The sequence below is a fragment of the Syngnathus floridae genome, chromosome 9 (genome assembly GCF_059516105.1).
Source record: "Syngnathus floridae isolate MCC-2025c chromosome 9, RoL_Sflo_1.0, whole genome shotgun sequence".
Lineage (NCBI taxonomy): Eukaryota > Metazoa > Chordata > Actinopteri > Syngnathiformes > Syngnathidae > Syngnathus > Syngnathus floridae.
Window position 1 is genome coordinate 6,372,898 of NC_142421.1, and position 22,236 is coordinate 6,395,133.

Genomic DNA, 22,236 nt, shown 5'->3' on the forward strand with positions numbered 1-22,236 from the left:
ACCTCTGTTCCTGCTATATCCATCAAAAACACCTTCAGCTATGCGATGTTATTTTTTTCATATTTTTTATTTCATTTTCATCTTTTGTTGCAATAGAACTGGTCTGTACGTATATACTACATAAAAAGGGTAGGGTTGTGTTTATCCAATTAAAACATAAGAAAGCCATCAGACAAACTACTTAAAGCTGTGATTGATTGCCTTTGCCTCTTCCGCCATTTTGATATTTGACGCTTCACCTGCAGTGTGAAGTCCTTTTCGTTAGGAGCTTTTCTTGTGTGACTTGTTGCATGAATATGTGGAAAGTAAAACCTGACTTTCAGGTTGAACGCAATTCAGAACAGCTTTAAGGAAACAACAAACATGCAAAGAACACACCTCCCAGCAGGCTGCTCTCATACCCAAAACGGTATTGTCAAAACATAATGCACAATCTCAGCTATAACAGTAACAACAAACCCGAATGTATTTTAGCTGAATAGCATCTGTGGAGGTTTCGGCCTGAATGATGTCAGCTACCTAAGTGACAGTTCTGGTTTTATCTCACAAGGTAGGGGAGTTAACCACCAGAGCCAAAAAGTTCACTTTAAGTGAACACCTTTTCCAGTGTACAAGCGGAATATAAATCAGTTGACAGCAATTTGATCAAAATTGAAACACGACAACAATACCTTTGTCATCTCAAAGATTTGCACATGTACTATGTCTTTATAAAACCTTATATAAAGCCATTATTTAAGCAGGCACTTGAAAAAAATGCTTAATATGCATTTATGGAAAGAGTGAGGAAAATAATGTCCATTTTGATATCAACCAATGTTCGCAACGATTGGCGGTACAATACTCTAATGACTCATTGCAGTATATCACCTTGAAATAAACAAAACATTCAAACACAGCCTTTAAAACATTTTATTAAAAACAATCCAACAACAGCACACACACATGTAAGAAACTGTACAATCCAATATGAAATTTTATATGGGCAACAGCATCTAAAATTTAAATGCTATTTAAAAGGACAAAATTTAAGCGTGGCAAAGACGTGTAGAGAGCTGAAATCTTTACACAACTTATAAATATATATGGCAGTATGAGTAGTGCCAATAACGAGGATGTTGATTGTTTCTTTACAAAAAAATTGTCTTCCCGAAAGAGCGGCAAACCGCAAGCACACACATCCAACGACGATTCTGGCCACTTGCAGCGATCAACAATTTACATGGGATCCATTTCTCTTTGCTACAGAAAAAAAATCAAATTATTAACATTTGAAAAATGTTTCCAGAAGGAAAGTCATTGTGCACTACTCACCTGAGCTTTGTTGTACTTCTGACTCTGACGCCGTCTATAGAAAAACTACACACCAACAGAAAAATTGTAAGTGACTAATGCGATAGATGAGCGATGAAGGTGTGAGTTTGTATCAACTCACCAGGAATAGCAGGCCGGCCACCACAATCAGCACGACCACCACAATGACAGCAATGATCCCACCAGGAAGATGTTTCATGGTGAAAGTTGGTGCCTCCTCATCCACATAGTACACCAAGATTTTCTCCATCTCCATTTTCTGACTGCCCACCGTGGGCTCAAACTTCTCCTGGTTTTTGAACAGTGGCAGCACTTTCACCTGTGGGAAGAGGAGGACACAATTAGTATGTCAATTACAGGAAGGGGTGAGGAAAATAAAAAAGTTGTATAGCAGTACATCTTTCTCCATGTAGTAGGCCATTTTGGTCAGATCGCTCTTGCGCTCTCCCATCGGCTTCTTCACATCCACCACAATCATGCGGGAATCAGGATCATACTGCAGGAAAAAAGAAAATAAAAAACAGATATGTAAATAGATGTTATGCAATGTAGGGTACTCACTCAAGAGCCCACTTACCTCAACATTTTCCACCATGTCCTTGTTAAAGTTGTCGTAACGCCTGTGGATAGCTTCAGCAATAGCTCTGTTTTGGAAAGAATACTCTTTACTAAAAATGTTTCCAAAAACAACACGCAATGACTTTCACGGTCGTCTGATGCTCGCAAAGGTCACGCTATGTGCACTTACATTTTGAGTTGTCCAGCATCCACGGGACCTGACACTGGTTTGTGCGTCAGCTGAAGACGAACCCAGCTAGAAGACAAAACATTTTAGGAATGTACAAAGAAATCACAGGCTGCCTGTGTGGCTTCCTAACACAAATTGAGGAAACAACTTACTAGGTCTCCACCAGCTTGTCACACTTGAGGTTCTTGTCGCCCTTGTCTGTTCGGCGGACACCGGCGCTGTTGACGCACCAGCACTCCTCTGTGTTGTTGCACTGCTTGGCCTTGAATTTACCGTCATTCTCGCACTCTGGATCGTAGATGCCGTCATTATCCAGAAAAGCCGTCTCCACGGGCTTTCCTCCGATGGTACGAGTATCTAAGCCTTTTTTGGCTCTGTACATCTCAGCTTTCATCAAGAAGCACTTGGGGATCACTGGAGTTACGCAGTTGGGAAAAGCAAGAGTCAAGTAGGCCACTCGCTGGTGGAAAAAAATCGAGTTCTTCAAGTAAAAATGTGATTATTTACTTACATTTAGTGCAGTCCAGCTCTTGTCTCATCTGATCACCAGTCAAAATGTAACATTCACAAGGAGTTCCATCACAGGTGGCCCACTTCATGGTGTCACATGAACCTAAGGAGCCAAACACCAGATTGAAGATAATGACGGGAACAAACATTGATTTGTGTTAGAACATGCATCCTTATTATGTGATGGAGAGGGGCTTGCAATTATTCCAAATGGTAAACTCAAATTGTTATTATGTCGGTAAGTCATGAAGAAATACATATTACATATTTCTTCATGACATTATTAAAAGGGGCCAAAGTCGTGAAAACTTTACTTTTGTACAATTTGACGCGAGCGCAATGAAAGCAAATAAAACGCGGTAATCAAGTTATGGGCGTTGGTTTCTCTAAACAGAGAAGCGCCGGGGGAGCGCGACTGAGCAATTCCCCACCCCCACTCAACAACTAAATCGAATGCGCTTGATATCCGCATTAAATACAAGAAATAAAAGATCTGATTTTTCATAGCATTTGAGAAACACGTTACATAGTTTCAAGCGATCAATTTATTAGTGACTCATGATGATTTGAAACCAAACACATCTGTCAAATATTTTAAAAACGGCATTACTCAATTTAAACTTATTTATTGTTAAACTTATTTAAACATTATTGTTTTTAAATTGTTATTTCAAACGGTATAATTCTGATTAAAAGTTTGCCAGAGCAAAGGACGTCGTTAAAGACTGAAAACATAGCAAACAATAAATAAATGACTTACAGCTTTGGGCCGAAGCTCCTACCGCCAGGGAAGCAAGCACAAGAGCAATCCACATCTTCATAATCAAATTATAGGCAAAACAAAACAAGTTTACTGAGAGTCCTCTTTGGTTTGCTTTCAATCCGCCCGTCGTCCACAGAGGTCAAAAATGGAGTTGAAACAAAAAGCTTCCTGTTCTTCCTACAGGTGTGTCCTTGTCAAACCTGTTTGGACTGACGTGCGCGCGCAATGTAGGGGAAAGGCTCACTCCAAGCAAAAGGCGTGTCTTTCGAGTTAACGCTCAGACTAGTTTCCTCAATAAGGTTTGATTGTCTATAAACTGATAAGCAACCATGAAGTCAATTTATAATGCTGGGAGTCTCAATACGTCACATTGATTTGCATAGGTGTGAAGGGGGCGGAGTTTAGCGCAAAAACGGTGTGCGCACCTTTTCCGGTGTTGTGCTCGATTTGGTTCCCCCGTGAGATTTTGTTCCCCCTGCCGCGGGAGCGCGCACGCCTTGTTTGGAAAGCGAAAAACCGATCCCGTACGGCGTCGTACGGCGTCAGCACTATGTTGTTTTCAATAAAAACATGAAGAATTCACGTTTGCGTCAGTCAATTTTAATTTTTATAAAGGATTATTCTCATTTGATGTCTTTAAATTCATCCGCGTTCTGCCATTGAAGCGGGGTGCATTCAAAGACCAGTCGTAAAGACGGAACACTCACTCACTTCACCAAAAAGCAACGATATAATTACGTGAGCTCTTTGCATAAACCTCGATGCAAAGAAACTCCTCCTTTTGGGTACCGTTACATGCTACAAGGAGTATATATTACAAAGGAGACTTTATTCTTAATTGTAATCATCATTCATCCATCCATTTTATTACTCAGGTATTTTCAAAGCGAATTAATATTGTTGCATTTATTAATTTGCTTTAAAATGACAGCGCAATATAATTAAAAGCTGACACTCTAGCAATGTCAAACGTTTTCATTGAAGAAAAAGCCACACACGTTTTGTGATCAAATCTTTCATAACGACAATGATTTGAGTGAATTGATTTGAATGAATAATTGAGAAGAAATTTCAGTTCTGAAGGCTCCTTTTGTCCCAAGCAAAGTGAAAGGTGGTGGGATAAAAATTGTAACAGAAACGCTATAAAAAATGTCAAGGCGTGAATATTTGTGCCCCCCTCCCATTTTGAGAACGGTGAGTCCTGGACATCGACTGGCTTTTTTTCTGTCTTCCTGGGGGTCTGCTCAGGTAGTGTGGCAAATTTGAACAGGTTCCCTCATTCCTGGCCCAAGTTACAGGGGGGGAACATATCCTCACGGGTGGCCCGTGAGGATATGTCCCCCCCCCCCCTTATTTTGAGAACGGTGAGTCCTAGACTCCAGCTGTTTTTTTTCTGTCTTCCTGGGGGTCTGCTCAGGTAGTGTGGCAAATTTGAACAGGTACTCCTTGTAGCATGTAACGGTACCCAAAAGGAGGAGTTTCTTTGCATCGAGGTTTATGCAAAGAGCTCACGTAATTATATCGTTGCTTTTTGGTGAAGTGAGTGAGTGTTCCGTCTTTACGACTGGTCTTTGAATGCACCCCGCTTCAATGGCAGAACGCGGATGAATTTAAAGACATCAAATGAGAATAATCCTTTATAAAAATTAAAATTGACTGACGCAAACGTGAATTCTTCATGTTTTTATTGAAAACAACATAGTGCTGACGCCGTACGACGCCGTACGGGATCGGTTTTTCGCTTTCCAAACAAGGCGTGCGCGCTCCCGCGGCAGGGGGAACAAAATCTCACGGGGGAACCAAATCGAGCACAACACCTGTGTTGCCATATTTGGAAATTAGTTTCGCCACCTTTTGCCGTCTGCGACTTTTGTTTTGTCGCATTAAAAATAGATAAATAAACAATCAAATGAATAAATCACAGATCCTCACCCTTCAAAAATAATGTACATTTATCAGGTACATTCACTCTTTCATCATTATTTCCTTTCTTGTTGCTCATTGGATGTATTTTGTGATCATTAAATTCTATGACTCAAGTGTTTCCTTTGGCAGTTTCAGCTGTGATTTTTTTTGTTTGTGACGTTTCTGCATCAACCAAGTAAGCTGGGTTGTTTTTAGCAGAGCTCACCAAAACTTTTGAGTAGTACTTTTGCACAACATTGTGAATCCAACTTGTCGTTGCAAAACAAATTGATCCAAATTTCTGTGGCTTGGGTACATTTGGTTCCCTGCCATTTAACAACAGCTTGTATGGTGGATCTGCTATAACTGCCATTTTTTGGGGGTGAGCAGTGGCGACGTTTTGATTTGGTGACGTAATAGGCTTCCTGAGCCGGTAGGTTGAGTCAACATGTTTAAGGACTGAAACCTGAGTTGAGAAACCATTTGATCCTGTTGTGAGTCACGGTTCAGTTGATACACATGACTCACATTTTAAGTTTCAATAATTATTTACCTGGAAAATATTGTTCGCAGCATACACTCAACATTGTCTTCATGAAAGTTACCATTCACTAAATAATATCTATAATATTTAGTTCATATTCCTCTGCAGTGATATGGCGACAGTCCAGAATGAAGAGTAAACAGCTGGTAAATGAATGGATAAATCAGAGTGAATGTAATGCGCGCATTAAAAAAATAAAATTTGCAAAAGGACTTCCCCAGCTACTTAGCTACTTGGTTAGGTCACTCATCAGAAATTTTATAAAAATGTGTACAATACTGTATATGTATTTTTAAGGAGACATAGTACACAGTATAATGCATTACATTGTGGTTCAGCTTTCATGGCCTCACTATTTTTTACAGTATTAATACAATCTTTTTGTTTGCTGCTCTCTCAAATCGTGGTGATGTCTGGCATGCCTGAATGCAGTGAAAAAAACAAACAGGCCCAAGGGAGAACTGTTGTACGTATTGCACGAAAGCATCCACACAACCACGGGAAAATGGGTGTTCCTCTTCCCAGAGGTTTAAGATGTCAGGGCAGTGCACATTATTGTCCTGATTCCCTGGGGTGGATGAATCCAAGGAGGAGGAGAAAGGGGAAGGAGCCACTTGAAGAGGAAAGTGAAGTTTTTGAAGAGTCTAGGCTGAGTGTGAGCCAAGCGAGGGGAATTCACAAGAAGAAGTGGAATGGGGTGAGTGGAAATCAATTTTCATTTCACTGTTTTTGTTGTTTTGTTTTTAAGGTGGACCGATATCGGGACAGGTGGAATCCTCGCAACCATTGCTTTTCAGTCACCCAAATTAAATTTCTGACTGTATTTTAGTGCAGAATGATGCAAATATGTTGTGATTTAGCACTTACAGATGAAAAAAATTATAATTCTGCCATACTATGTATATCAGGTTGCAAAATGATGCCACATTTAGGATACTTTATTTGCTGAGTGAAAGATGAGCAAGGTACAGTTAGTAACAATAAATGATCGAGTAAAACTTTGGGTCACTATAATTGTCTTTGCTAAATCGATACAAAGAATGAAGTAAGAAAACAAAAACAAAAATCCATTCTTTAATGTATTAAATGCAGCCATCTCTCAAAAGATCCTTAAAAAATATTGGGAACGTTTGTCGGCTACAGTGCGTAACTTTGAAAAGGTTTTCCTTATAAGTTATATTTATTTTTCCTTGGTGCTAATTTTAAAAAGGGCATAGTGTTTAATCCATCTGTAAAGTTTTATGCATTTATGTAATGGGAGTATTGTCCAAGCACAGTGTTACCCTTCACCACAGACAATAGCCCGACATGCCCTGAAGGGAACCATGACATCTAGATGGTAACTCAATCAGAGCTATTATTCATATCATACTGGTAATTGACTGCTTGGCACAGATGGTCTTTCATAAAAAACAGCGGATTTATTTTCTAAAATTATCACGTAGTTGTAAAGATGTAAATGATAGTTTGTCAGAGCACAACCTGAAACATACTAAGAACATATTAACACCAATCGTCCCTATCTAGGTCAACTAAACTCTCAGTCCGTTGCATAAATTGCAATTGCGACTAAATTCCCTGACCTGTAAGAAAACAGCACGAGGAATGTCCACTTTATTTTGAAATAATTTCAGATATTTGTTGTCGAATCTTTTCTCTGCCTTGACAGGTTCCAGGACTTGTGGCTGATCATTCTCTTTGCGATGATAAAATCCTCCTCTGCAGGTGAACAAACTCGCCTCATTCATACTAAAAATGATTTGGGTTCTTCATCGTTTATCTCTCTCTGTGTCTTTTGTCTAATCAGTTGCTGACCGGAGAGATTGTGAGGCAGCAGGCAGCAAGTGCCATCCACAAGCGGAATGTCTAAAAGTCCAAAACAATTTCACCTGTGTGTGCGGCATGGGCTACCAGGGCGATGGTCTTCAGTGCAGTGACATTGACGAATGCCTCAGCGGCCTGCACAGTTGTCATTCCAAGGCCCGCTGCAACAACACCATCGGCAGCTACACATGCTTTTGTCTCAGCGGATTCATCGGCGACGGGAGCGACTGCTTGGATATTGACGAGTGTCAGAAAGAAAACGGAGGCTGCCACGCCGACGCTCTCTGCAGCAACGTGGAGGGCGGACGAAAATGCCGATGTAAAGTCGGTTTCGAGGGAAACGGCCTCGAGTGCGCCGATAAAAACGAATGCGCCAACCCAAATATTTGCCATTGGAATGCAACCTGTACCAACAAAGCCGGATCTTATGTGTGCACGTGTAATCCCGGCTATAAGGGCAACGGGAACTACCTGTGTCTCGATATCGACGAATGTTCAGAGACTCCGCAGGTGTGCTCGTCCTTGTTTGGTCACAAAGGCTGCAAAAATCTACCCGGTAGCTATCGCTGTACTTGCAGCAACGGCTTTGAAAGTAACGGCCGGAGCTGTGTGGACATCGATGAATGCGAAAGCAACATCTGTAGTCTATTCGCAGACTGCGTTAACACGATCGGGTCGTACAAATGTAACTGCGACCCGGGTTTTGCCGGCAATGGCTTGACGTGCGTCGATATCAACGAATGCAATGAGGACAACGACTGCGATCCCAATTCCGTGTGTATTAACAGACTTGGGAGTTATGGGTGCTCCTGTTTGGAGGGGTTTATAGGAGATGGCAGATTGTGTGAGGATATCAACGAGTGCGCAACACCAAACATCTGCCCTTTGACCACTACCTGCGTCGACACGGACGGGTCGTATTTCTGCGACTGCGGCAGAGGTTTCATCTTTAATAACTCCGAGTGCCGTGACCTGGATGAATGCGCGGCAGGTTTTTGCAGCCCCTACTCTATCTGCACTAATGTCGCCGGTTCCTTCTCGTGCCAGTGCGCAGCAGGTTATAGAGGAGACGGTTTCACATGCGTGGACGTGGATGAATGTTCCATTTCGACTCAGTGCCACTCCGACGCTTTTTGCACTAACCTGCCCGGTCTTTATAACTGCACCTGTCGAGTGGGTTACTCTGGAGACGGTGTGATCAGGTGCAGTGACGTCAACGAGTGTCTGGTGGATAATGGAGGTTGTAGGAATAAGGCGAAATGTGTGAACAACCTCGGCTCTTTCACCTGCCTGTGCCAGACTGGATTTGTTTTGGTTAACAAGACTCTTTGCCAAGATGTAAATGAATGTGAGACACAGGAAAATCCATGTGGTGTCAATGAAGAATGCAAGAACATTAATGGTTCATATGAATGCCCCTGCCAGATTGGATATTACCGCCCCGCCGCCAGCATGGACTGTGTCGATATTGACGAGTGTAGGGAGAATCCTTGCCATGTTAACGCCACGTGCCTCAACACCATGGGCTCCCACACTTGCACCTGTAACCGAGGCTTCGCAGTCAATGGCGCTCAATGCGACGACATTGACGAATGCTCTGTGTTGGATACGTGCCATCCACGGGCACTATGCACCAACTTTATTGGGGACTTCTTCTGCTCGTGCCAGCAAGGGTTCAAAGGTGATGGCTTCTCCTGCGAGGATGTGGACGAGTGTATACTCTTGGATACCATTTGTCCAGATTTCTCAAAGTGCATCAACTCCCCCGGGGCATATGTTTGCTCATGTTTGAATGGTACGGTGGCCCTGAATGACACTTGTGTGCCACCCGCTCCACTTTGCGACCCAGGGTGCCACATTAATGGACTGTGCCACAACTCACCTGCTGGACACCAATGCGTGTGTGACCTGGGATACATTGGCGATGGACTGGCTTGCTTTGATATAGACGAATGCCAAAGGGACAACATTTGTCCTGAAAATGACACAGAATGTTTTAACATCCCTGGCTCATATTCCTGCGATTGCAAGCAAGGCTACATTCTCAGTGGACCTCAATGCACCGGTAAGGAAAAATATTTTCGTTGTTCTTTCTGTCTCATTTTATTTATTTATTTATTTTTATTCATTTATGAAGTGATCGGCTTGATGGAGTTGGCTAGAATAACAGCAAAGCTTCTGGCCATGATCATCAATAACATACATTTGTGTCGTCTTATTCCCCATGAGTTTTCTAACCTTCTTTTTTTTTTTCATCCTCCTTCTACCTACCGCTTTTCTGTCAGATGTAAATGAGTGTGAAACAGGACAACACGAGTGCAGTGACTTTTCACAGTGTGTCAACACAGTGGGAAGTCATGCCTGCTTCTGTCTCAGTGGCTTCACGGGTGATGGAAAGAACTGCTCCGGTAAGTGTCAACTGCCCGTCCGGACACATTCAATGCACAATATGGCTCTTTTGATCCATGGTAACACTCTTAAGAGATTTCTCCATCTCCATTTGGGGCTGCTTCCTTGACAATGTCCCATTTTGGATGAATTATAGACTTTGATGAATGCCAAATCCAAAATGGAGGATGCCATAACGTTGCCAGCTGCATAAACACACCCGGCTCGTTCACCTGCGACTGCCCTGTCGGCACGGAGGGTGACGGCTATCGGTGCCGAGATGTAAACGAATGCGAGCTGAATTCCACCCTACCGCACAACTGCAGTGACCGAGCTTTGTGCCGCAACACGTACGGAGCCTACGACTGCCAGTGCAGGGATGGATACCTGGGCGATGGCTTTGATTGTGAAGACCTAGATGAATGTCATGAGAACACCACTTGTAGCACAAATATGTCATGCAGCAACACCATTGGTTCCTACTCCTGTTTGTGTATTTTTGGTCTGGTGTACGACAAGGGCACGTGTGTGAATGAAGACACCTGCCTGAACGCAAGCTTCGTCTGCCATCCCCTCGCTGAGTGCCACCAATATCAGGGCTCCTTCTACTGTCATTGCAAAGACGGTTATCAAGGCAACGGCCGGGAATGCGCCGACGTAGATGAATGCGACCGATTCCAAGTTCCAGTATGCCCTGCTTTCTCATCCTGTTTCAATACCAATGGCTCCTACATCTGTGAATGTTGGGATGGTTTTCTCGATAATGGGACACACTGTCGTGATATCGACGAATGTGCAACGGGAAACTTCACCTGCCCGGATAACAGCACTTGCAGCAATGTCAACGGCGGCTACAAATGTCATTGCGATTTAGGCTTCTCGAGCAACGGATCCAGATGTTTGGATATAGATGAATGCTCTCTGGGCTTAATTCGCTGTCCTAATTCCTCCATCTGCCTGAATTCAGTGGGATCTTTTTTCTGTGAGTGTTGGCAAGGTTACCAAAGCAACAATAGTGACTGTGAGGATATTAATGAGTGCCAGAACAAATCCACCTGCCCGGAATATAGCACATGTATCAACACTAATGGCAGCTTCCAATGTGTATGCCATGCTGGATTTTCCTACGTCAACGACATATGCGTGGACGTCAATGAGTGCAATGAAACGAATATTGAGGACATTTGCAACCATGGGCTATGCATTAATGAAATTGGATCTTATTACTGTGAATGCATTAGTGGATTTTTGAGTAATGGAACAAAATGTGTGGATGAAAATGAATGTTTAGACTCTCATAATGCAACGGTGTGTCCACCTCAGTCGACATGTGTCAACACCCCCGGTTCTTATCGTTGTCCTTGCAACGAGGGCTTTGTTCTGAACGGCACCAAGTGTCGGGATATAGATGAATGTCAAGGCCCCATTGTGAGCCTCTGCCCCGAGCACTCGTTTTGTAATAACACAGCAGGATCCTTCATCTGTGAGTGTTATCCTGGCTACTCTCCATCTCTGTTGGGTTGCGAAGATATCGACGAATGCAAATACAACACCCCCTGTCGCCTCGATCAGGTCTGCACCAATATTCCCGGATGGTACGACTGCGCTTGTCCTTTGGGATACCACGAGGAAGGGAACGCGTGCGTCGATACCGACGAATGCGACGATTTACCTTGCCATCCCTTGGCACGGTGCTGGAACAGGCCCGGTTCTTTTTCGTGCTATTGCCCTCTGGGCTTTGCAGGAAATGGCTCATGGTGCGAAGATGTGAACGAGTGTGTCGCATTGAGCGATCCGTGCCAACCTGTTGCTCGCTGCCACAACACTCCAGGATCATTTCTATGTTCATGCAGACATGGCTTTGTGAGTATTGGAGACCGATGTGTAGACCTTGACGAATGCCAACAGGCCAATGGGCAGTGTCACTCTGCTGCCACCTGCTCCAATCATGTCGGAGGTTTTCAATGTACCTGCAGTCCGGGCTGGAATGCAACCCAAGACAGAGGTCGTGGAAAAGGAGGATGTGTCGACTTTGATGAATGTGTGTCACCCGTGACATGTCCTGGGCAAACTTCTTGTACTAATCTGCCAGGGTCTTACACATGTTCCTGTCCAGAAGAAAATTTCCTCTGCAACATGATTCAGAATGGTTGGCAATACATTTATGATTATTCATTTAGTTTTTGTTTTTGCACTGATCAACACTCTGAATTTCACCAACAGAGAGCAACCTGTTCCCGTTTGGAGCCGAAGTTGGTGATGGAAGAATACACACAGAAACACAAGATGTCAATTCTCCATACATCAAACCGCCAATAGGTTTCCCATTCATGGGGAAATTATATGACAGAATTTATGTAAGTTTTCTGGGAGAGTGTATGATGTGGAGTTGCAAGAAAACATTTGTGTATGTGTGAAGCCTTTGGAATGACCTGGATGAGTACAAACTGGATGTATGTACTGACCCACATTTAACATAAGTTTGACTAGGACTGGTTTATTCTGGTTAATTGGGAACACACAGGTATGCTTGTGCATTCAATTGAGTCTTTATGCAGGTTATAGGTAGCATTGATGATTTTTTTAAATACTTTATTGATGTGTATTCTTTTTATGACTTTTTATGTAGTTGTATTAGTTTGACAAAACCATTTAATATTGGCACTTAAAATTCAGGTCTCATTGTGCAAACAATTGAAGCACAAATCAAGGTCATTCCAAAGGGTTCACATATGTTTTCTTGATACTGGAAAAGATTTCCCTTTACTCTTATACCTGAATCTAAAAAAAATAGGGTTAAAATTCTAAATGAATTCTAGTTTTTTTATTGAAGTCTGTGGCTCTTTTCTTTTCTAGTTCTCGGATAATGGCCTTGTCCAGTTTCAGTCTGCTGCTGAGAATGAGCAGCATCTGTTTCCAGCTCCATTAGCCGCCCCCAGCTTTCCCACTGATATGAATGTGTCACTTTTGGCCGTGTTCTGGGATGACGTTGACCTCACACAAGGCCATGGCCGTTTGTTCTACAAGGTTAGATGTCATCCAGAGATGAATTTGAAAGAGAATGTTTTAATCTTGTATCTTTTTTTTCCAGGAATATCACGAGTCCGATATAGCAGATGTGTACTCCCACATAGTGTTCAATCGTACAGCCATTGATGTTTCAAAATTTGAGGGGGAGAAAGGGAAGCCTGCTTTTACCCCTTCGTGGATACTCAAAATCACTTGGGACCATGTAATGGCTGTGTCTTACCAGAAGATCAATCAGTCAGAGGTAACATGATTGATTAACTGTATGACAAAATATTCCTAACCATGACGATAACTTTTTAGATATTCTTGAAATGAGACAAATAACCGATACACATACCAAAACACAAACTAATATCAGAGGGCTTGGAGTTAGTTGGCTGTTCACGTTTAACGTGTCTGCTCTACTGGAATTGATAGATTGAATTTAAGCGCCTCCTTGAGGCAGGCTCCACAAAAGCACGACAGCTTAGTACAGCTTAATAAAATTATTAACATATATAATCAATATCTGGATCTGTTTTCTAAAAAAAAAAAAAAGACATTATTTTTAGGAATTTTGGGAATCTGATGATATGCATTCTGTACTGGCTTTATTGAGCCAAGACTCAAGTCACGGCATAGCAGGGAACAAAACGAAATAAAATGCCACAAATGTGCATAAATATATATAATATGTGAATATTAATAATATAAATACATATATGTTCATGAACTTCTGCCATGTTTGTTCATTCCAGACAAACACTTTTCAGTGTATTCTGGCAACGGATGGGGTACGATCCTTTGCCCTGCTGCAATACGGGGAGATGAGATGGGGTCCGGGCCAAAGAGAACATCATGATGCTCTTATTGGCTACATGGCTGGGAAAAGCGTCCACAAGGAGTCCACTACTCCCCCTGAAAACATTTTCGGCCCAGGGGGAAGATACAGGCCGCAACAAATCAAAGGGCCCTTGGGGAAGCTAGGCCAGATTGTGTATGATTTAAATGGACCTAATGAGGTTGAGGCAACGCCAGGACTTGCGTGCCAGGCATGGGCAATGAAGCAGCCCGATCCTTCTGACTGGACTCATGGCTTACCTTCATGTCACTGTACCCGTACCCAGGCTCTGGAAGATTTGTCCTTTCTGCAAGATACCACTGAGCAAGGATCACAGTTGAGGGATCAGAGATGGGGTGCTGATGGGGGCCACTTCTTCCGCTCCATTTTGGCCAACAAATACGGAGCCGGAAAAAGATGCGTGTATGATCCGCAGGGGCCTCTGCTGGCGGGTTACAACGAGCGCTACTTCTCAAGACAAAGTACCCAGAAACATATTGGTAATATATATAACGATTCAGTGCAAGTTTTTCTTTTTAGATTTGGGAGAAATTGCCCATGAAATATTTTCATGTAAGCGTAAATATTATCTACTGTACATTGGCCTCATTTCAAGGATTTCAAGGTGTGTTTTTAATATATGAGAAGTAGAAGATGGCGCTGAAGTCTTTAATATAATATATATCGTTTATATAATATATAATTGTGATGAAGGACTTGCTGTATGACATCATATTCATTCATTCATTTTTCCATTCACCTTCTGAGCAGGTCATTTTGAACAGCTGACTTTTTATTTGTTCTATTATTCTAATTTTGGTTGTTTTCCTCCAGATGAAGACCTTCTGCCTTTCCAGTGGTGTTGCATTGAATCTCCTCTTTGCCACCTTTACCTCAAAAAGCGGCCAATCGACCGCTGCCAAGGCTACAATTGGGGCAGTCTGGATGGCTCCAAGCTAGGCAACACGGCAACCAATGGTGTCGGTAAGGGGGTCTCTTCCTTGAAAAATACACACAAAAGAAAACTGTCAATGCCTCGCAAAATAGCTGCAGACATTTTTATTTCGATGAAAAATGTTAATGCATAACCAGTGGAGTGGCTTGGAAATCATGTTCTCCCACATGTTTGTATTGAATTTGCACCTTTCTAACACTGATAAAACTCTTATCTAATTCCATGTCAAATCTTTTGTATTCCCCCCCACTCAGCATTAGTATATGGCAGCCTCCATTTCATCACCTTTGACGGCACAAAGTACTCCTTCAAGGGATTAGGAGTGTTTGTGATAGTTCGGCTATCTTCCAACACTGGATCGAATATCTTCACCCTGCAAGGACAGACTGAGAGACTGCACACACACCAAAAAGGGAGCATTAACTTCCCAGTGGTGGTACGCATGGCCGCGTTCCACCAGGGCATTGGCAAGGTCAGTGTGCAAGTTGTGCTGATGGAAAAATGACACCAAAATAAAGGAGACAAAAGTGTGGACTTGATCTATATTGGCTTGATTCTTGCAGATTGAATGGAGGTGTGCGGAGAAAGGAGAAGGACTGCGATTGTTGATAGATGATGCTGAAATTTTTGTCACTGTTGGTAACAGCAACACACCATTTACACATCGTTGTGGTGTATGAAATTTAAAGTGATGAGCTTTCTTTATGTGATAAATTTTCAGGTGTGGTGCACGTGGGGGAAAGAGACTTTGCCGTGCGCTGTGTTTCATTGGATCGCTGTGCAGCTTTGTACGCTGGTGGTCTGCATGTGCTGGTGTGGCGTGTGGAAGGCCACAACCAGTTGGCGGCCATCGTGCAAGTTCCTCAGACCTTTTACAACCGAACAGTGGGTCTCATGGGCCTCTGGAGTACTAACCGTTCAGATGACTTCCTCATGTCCGATGGCCGGCCGCTGTCCTCAGTAGATCGTAATCCGCCATCAGAAGAGAAGCTGCATCTTTTTGGCTTATCCTGTGAGTGATTTGCAAAAGAAAAAAAATATATATTATATTTGTGTCTATTTTGTAATGACCGTATAAACTGCGTCTGTAGGGGCAGTCCCACAACCAGAGCGCCTGCTGTTCTCTTCTTCTCCTCTGGATCCATTTGAACCAATCTCCCTCAATGAATTGCTGAGAGGCTTCAGTCCTGACGTGGTGGAGGATATGAGGAGAACCTGCCAAGGCAGCGTGCAATGTGTCCAAGACAGTCTTGCATCCGGCACATCTGACCTGGGACTTCAAACCCTGAATGCAGAGAAACAATATGAAAATTTAGCCCTAATATATGGTAAAATGTCTCAAGGAACAGTGTGCAGAATTGGTTTATTTGTATATTTTATATATTATATTTATTATTTAGTATTGCAAAGAGTGGTCTCTCTGAAGCACCGTGGCATTCTCTTGGTTTACCACTCGATGACATTGGAAAATACATGCAATATTTCGACACACTAATGTTAAGTTTTGAGAATATTATTTCTCCTGTACTTTTGACTATATTGATGGATTGTGTCTGTCTGTTCTGTTAGGCAATACACCGCCCATAGTGACAGAACCGACACTGATCCACGCTCAGGTCAACACTACTGTCAACATACGAATTATCGCCCAGGATCCAAATGGAGATCCTATTACTTATTCAATACTCTTTCCGAGACCCCCACAGGCCTCCATTGGCAGTGGTGAGACACACAAACACACAACTACACACACATTGGCATATTTCTTACCCTTGCTCATTTAGGCATAGTTTGGTACTGTCTAATTTTTCTGTTCTGTACTATGTACCGTATTTTCCGCACTATAAGGCGCACCGGATTATAAGGCGCACCTTCAATGAATGGCCCATTTTAAAACTTTGTTCATATATAAGGCGTACCGGATTATAAAGCGCATAGAATAAATAACTCAACCTTGCTCAAACGTTAATGCAACCACAATATAGTAACACTCGAAATAGTGAAAACAATAACAATATATCAATAAATCAACGTTGCTCAAACGTTAATATCACACAACACACAAAATAAACACGTAAAGATTACTTTAATAAGTTAGTCCTCATCCACGAATCCATATTGGTCCATATATAAAGCGCACCGCTTTTGAGAAAATTGGAGATTTTTAGGTGCGCCTTATAGTGCGGAAAATACGGTGTACAACCAATAAGAATGATTGGATTATTATTTTATTATTATTTATTTTAATTGTTTATTTTATAATATTGATTAATTAATTAATTCCAACATTGAATTGGGATCCAATCAGCTTTCTTTCTCTCTCCAATCCAGGTGATGGTTACTTAACGTGGACGCCTCTCAGCATCACGCCTGTCAAGCTAACTATTAAGGTCACAGATAAGCTGTCCAGCTCCCTGTTTACACCAATTCTGCGACTCTGCAACTGCTTTCATGGAGGCACTTGTGTGTCTGACAGCATTATTGAAAACCACCTACATGGAAAGTTCCAGGTAAAGTTTGGAGAGACGTCAACGTCTTGACTCATCACGTATATTTGCCTCCAAAACAGTCAGACACATCTTCTATAATAAAGTACAATAAATATATTTTTTAAAATTTTGATTATAAAAAATTCTTAATATGCACTTTATCACTCACGTCGTAGGTTTCAGGATGCCTATGCCCAAAAGGATTCAGTGGCAAGTTTTGTAGGGAGATTGCAAACCCATGTAAAGGTAAACCATGTTTCCGAGGAGTACAGTGTCAATCGGATTTAAAGAGCGGGACCTTCGACTGCGGACAGTGCCCGAATAATACCGTGTCCAACGGGAAGCAGGGATACAAGTGCTTTGAGCATGGTTAGTCACAAATCAACGGCTACGCTAAGGTTCTCACAAGCATTTTGATTCCTCATTCTTGTGTTTTCCTAGACATGTGCATGCCTCCTTTCACCTTCCCCTGCCACAAAGATGCAACTTGTTCCAGCACGAAACAAAACTACACCTGCGCATGTAAACCCGGCTTTGTCGGAGATGGATTCAATTGTACAGGTGTGGAATACCTTGGAGAGAAATAATCCCGCCTTCACTAAATCTAATCCACTCACTGTGTATGTACTAAAGACATAGATGAGTGTGCTGAGATGTCAACGTGTCCCAATGCCAAGTTTGAGTGTCGGAACAAACCGGGATCTGTCGAATGCTTCTGCAGATACCAGAATGATAAGGACCCGGATGGATGTGGTATGTGGATATATTCATACAGTATGTCATCTTACATATTATCATGAATTTTTCCGAGATATTAAATCCATTTAAATCCATTTTAACACACGCACCGATATACTGCCACATTTTGTGGGCCCTATTTGTGACAACAATAACACTAATACATGAATTATCTTTAACTCCACAGGCGATTCTGCCAATCCTCCAGGTAATTATTTATATTGATTAATTGTAATACCAACATTTCCGTATTCGGTCAGAAGGTCATTACACGGGTGTGGATGTGTTTACAGGGGGTAATGTGTTCAATGTGTCCGTGGATTGGAGGAGGAACAGAGCTGATGGACTTAGGCAGGTGAGTGGCTCTGGCTAAAATATGATCACTGGATGCTAACTAACGTGCAAATATCTTTCTTTGTTTTTTCTCAGCTGGAAAACATTCTGTCCTTAGGCTTCCAGAATAAATTCTATAATGCCAGTAAGAAGAATCTAGCACAGAGTTCCAGTCCACGTCCGGTTGAGTATCGTATCAACGTGTCCAGTGACACACCTCACTGGTACATCAGAGATTACCTGGCCAGAGTCAGCAGCCACTATGATATCAGAAGCATAGATGTTGATGGTAAACACACACCAATTTTGGCCGTATTTAAAATGTCCCATTTTTGTTTTATAAATTTGAAGACAAGTCCAAGCCAACAAAATAATCCTCCACAAAATATCGACATTCACTTTGTAAACATTGCAGACATACTATATTATTTTTCTGTAAGATCAACTGGACCATAATATATCGAGTGCTGACCAAATATCTCAAAATGTTCCTCCCCACAGATCTGGATGAATGTCAGGCCAAGGAGGCGGCTTGTGTGCCCCCTGCCCTCTGTATCAACACTTATGGGGGCTACCGGTGTGTGTGCAATGGCACAACTGACGTGGATAAAACACAATCCTGTGTATTAAGTGAGTATCAGGGCATTTTTTAAATGAGAATGACTCTGAAATGATTGAGATTTCATTTCATTTGAGACTGCATTGTTGTCTCTTTGTTGAAGAATATTTGTATTTTAAATTTAGCAGATAGAGAAAACATCAACACAGACAACCTGGATCTTATATTGGGCCTGGTTCTTGGCATCGGCATCCCCATGCTGCTTCTTCTGGCTGCACTGGCCTGTTTCTGCTGTTGCCGCAAAAAGACGGTGACTGGAGAGTAAGTCAACTCTTGACTATACCTGCAAATGACATTGGAGGGCTCTACAAGTTGCCTGCTGTGTAATGATTGGTGACCCCTGACCTAAATAAATAGAGTATTGGTTCAAGTAAACATTTAAGCATGTAATAATAACAGATCAGATGTTGCAATTTCACATAGAGTGTATATGAATAATTCTATACGTTGGATTTAAATCCATGCTGAAATACTTTTTATTGGCAGATTTTAGTATCATGCGTCATAGTACAACCTTGGCCCTTGCATGTCTGTACAGATGTATGGAATCTGGGCCAGGTGTTAGAGGCACATAATCCCCACCATGACTGGCCTGCTTTATCTGTAAACTAGACCCTATGGATATAATGTAGGAGGATGGCACTAGTATTGTGGGATTACAATACTGGATTAGAGTGAGTCATGATATGTAGTGCTTTTGCATGAAATTATCTTTACATGTTTGCACTATGAGGACAACTGCCAACCCCCCCATTTCATCTGCAAATAAAAACAAAAATAAATCAGCTTTAGCTTAGAATGTCATTTTATTTTTATTCTTTAATTATCTAGGGTGGATTGTGCTTTAATATTGATGAGTTGCTGAATAGGCCTTGTATTCAAACATTGCCATAAAGTGCTTGAGGTTATTGCCTGCCATATGTAAATTTTATTTCACATTAAACACGGAAAGACATCCAAATTACACCGAGATGTCCCTCTTGGCCATAATTGAGGTCTAATAACGCTAGTTATCAGTATTAGTAGTTTTTAGAAGGTAATGACTCACATTGTACAAGTTGGAGATGTGAGCCTGTTGCCCATAAATGACAAGATTATTGTACTCTGAGAAAGTTATAGCTGCTATATGATTTTTCTTTTTTTCCTTGCAGTCTGCCTCACTTGTTAGGAGACAACGTACAGGAAGCAAACAATCCTCTGTCCTTCAACTACTCGGATCCTACTCTGCACTACATGACCCACTGCAGTCCCCGGATCATAGACAACATCACACCACGGCAACGCGTCAGATAGCACATGCTGAATTTACACAGCATGTTTTTGTTACACTTTTGAGACCTACCAAAAATACATATTGCACATAGACATGCAAAACATACCAGAAGCACTTTTCAAGCAGTTCTTTTATACTGGAGAAGAATGACTTATTTATATTTTGAACAACAAATAAACCTGAGCGACTTTTAAAGGCTGTATTTGTCCTTTTATTTTTTTCAAAAGAGTCATGGCCAGTTTGACGTGTTTGCTCCTGCAAACAATAGTTTACAAAAGATATATACAAGGTATTATATAAATATACAAAAAAATAGCAGCAGAGAAAGACAATCTCGGTGATGGCCTCATTAGCATCTGCCAAATTCTTGGCATCAAACTCTTTATACAGAAAAGATTTGATCTATTGCATCACTGTTCTCCATGCAAAAAAATTAATAAATCACAAACACTTATTTAGAAGCTATAATTTAAATGTTATCCATTGTTGTATGTTCAAAGCAATTAAAACTCTAGTCACCAGATGTCACTGCAGAGTCTTCCAAGCGAGACATGGGGTTTGTTTATGAGCACTGTCTAAGGAGAAATGCAGCACACCCACAGACACGCAGGCGACATGACACCTGCTCTGCAGACTTCATCTCGTAGTAGAATGATCTCACCCTAAGGAGACGTGGGGGTGACAAGCCTGTGCGTGTCCCACTCCTGCAGCAACAGACCTTACCTGTACTTGGGCAAGGCCCAAGAACGCAGTGCTCCTTGACACACTTCTCACTTCCTTATTGGTGGTTACACACGAAAGTACACAACTACCCCATTTGCCCTCAGGATCTTTTTTTTAATTTCCATTTCTGAGGGTGAGATGTGAGCATAGACCATGTTAAGTATTCAGCAAAGGGAGAATTCCAGATCCACGTGATAGACAAGGACACCAGGAAAAATAGTCAGTGAGGGTGAAATCATCATTGCAAGAGAGATTTTGAAGTGGCACACTTCTCCAAGGCCCAAGTAGTAATTTCATGAACAGCAGCTCTTTACTGAGACTGCAGCAGAGAATGTAAGAATCTGCCACTGACATTCGATGTTACATTCATGATGTTTCAGAGAGTTGTTTTTAATGGCCGTAGCTTGGCCAACATGTGATTTGCTCGCTAACTGTTTACATCCTAAAACAGCATATTCCCCTTTGGAAAGTTCACTTCTGTTGACACTTTAGAGTGCCTCGTTGTTTGAAACGAGATTTTTGAGTGGGGTGTGGTTGGAGAAAACTCAGTGGACATGCCCACAGCGTTTGAGAGCAGAGAGATAAGCTTGATTTTTTTTCCAAAATTCTCAATGGTCTTTTATAGAATTAGTTTATTCTTCTTAAATCCTTTGAATTTGTCAGGATTGTTAAGAAAACTCTACTGGGACTTTCCACTGATCCGCTCAAATACGTGTAATAAGGATACAAAAGTGAGGACACACTTGTTGCTATTATATCCATTTCATCACAACACGATTGAAACAGGCAGGCACCACCAAATCCTCTTATCCGATTTGAGGTCATTAATCATTCCTGCCTGGTGATGTAATTTTGGAAAACAAGTCATTCCTCAGTAGCAGGTAGGCCAACGTGCTTGGTGGGATTGGTTGATATGCAGCAAGACTTTCAACACCTCATACTGTTATTGCAGCACTGTAAAAAGCACCCATGCTTGCTCCAAATGCTTTGCTCTGGGCTCATTTACGTTGTCCACTAACTGAACCGTACTTTTAGCCAGTTAGTGTGGCGAGACGGTTCGGATCCATCTGAATTGCCCATGCATCATAAAAAATTCATCCACAAACGATCACACCCATTCTATCTTGTTTTACCCTCAGTGTACACGCATTGAAACATTCACAAACAAGTAGTCAGATTGCATATCTGTTCAAACATACAGAGAGATGAGAAAAAACAAACATCGCTCAAACATTTGATGTCATGATCTTTTCATTGACT

General features: G+C 41.9%; 2 protein-coding genes across 2 annotated transcripts; one reads left to right on the forward strand and one right to left on the reverse strand.

The window, feature by feature from the left end:
• Positions 1 to 896: 896 nt before the first annotated feature.
• Positions 897 to 3,653, reverse strand: epcam (epithelial cell adhesion molecule). The gene is made up of 9 exons (XM_088385301.1): positions 3,333 to 3,653; positions 2,574 to 2,675; positions 2,215 to 2,476; positions 2,063 to 2,128; positions 1,892 to 1,958; positions 1,712 to 1,810; positions 1,436 to 1,633; positions 1,315 to 1,359; positions 897 to 1,242 (listed from the first exon to the last, which is right to left on the reverse strand). The coding sequence occupies exons 1-9, from the start codon at positions 3,391 to 3,393 to the stop codon at positions 1,219 to 1,221; spliced, it is 924 nt and encodes a 307-aa protein (XP_088241427.1). The 5' UTR covers positions 3,394 to 3,653; the 3' UTR covers positions 897 to 1,218.
• A 2,727-nt stretch (positions 3,654 to 6,380) lies between these two features.
• On the forward strand, positions 6,381 to 20,422 carry LOC148393155 (uncharacterized). Its single transcript, XM_088385302.1, has 25 exons — positions 6,381 to 6,481; positions 7,454 to 7,509; positions 7,592 to 9,673; positions 9,894 to 10,016; positions 10,154 to 12,145; positions 12,220 to 12,353; positions 12,853 to 13,023; positions 13,088 to 13,267; positions 13,764 to 14,346; positions 14,681 to 14,830; positions 15,056 to 15,273; positions 15,365 to 15,440; positions 15,523 to 15,813; positions 15,893 to 16,129; positions 16,371 to 16,523; positions 17,133 to 17,311; positions 17,467 to 17,659; positions 17,732 to 17,851; positions 17,924 to 18,043; positions 18,216 to 18,236; positions 18,322 to 18,383; positions 18,458 to 18,650; positions 18,863 to 18,991; positions 19,106 to 19,241; positions 20,132 to 20,422. The coding sequence occupies exons 1-25, from the start codon at positions 6,477 to 6,479 to the stop codon at positions 20,271 to 20,273; spliced, it is 7,746 nt and encodes a 2,581-aa protein (XP_088241428.1). The 5' UTR covers positions 6,381 to 6,476; the 3' UTR covers positions 20,274 to 20,422.
• Positions 20,423 to 22,236: the final 1,814 nt, after the last annotated feature.

Coding starts and splice junctions, on each gene's coding strand:
- epcam (XM_088385301.1), bottom strand. CDS start 3,393: ATGAAGATGTGGATTGCTCTTGTGCTTGCTTCCCTGGCGGTAGGAGCT. Junction 2,129..2,214: donor GACAAGCTGGTGGAGACCTA/GTAAGTTGTTTC, acceptor TTTGTCTTCTAG/CTGGGTTCGTCTTCAGCTGA. Junction 1,243..1,314: donor AGAAGTACAACAAAGCTCAG/GTGAGTAGTGCA, acceptor TTTTTTCTGTAG/CAAAGAGAAATGGATCCCAT.
- LOC148393155 (XM_088385302.1), top strand. Junction 12,354..12,852: donor AATTATATGACAGAATTTAT/GTAAGTTTTCTG, acceptor TTTCTTTTCTAG/TTCTCGGATAATGGCCTTGT. Junction 17,660..17,731: donor ATACAAGTGCTTTGAGCATG/GTTAGTCACAAA, acceptor GTGTTTTCCTAG/ACATGTGCATGCCTCCTTTC.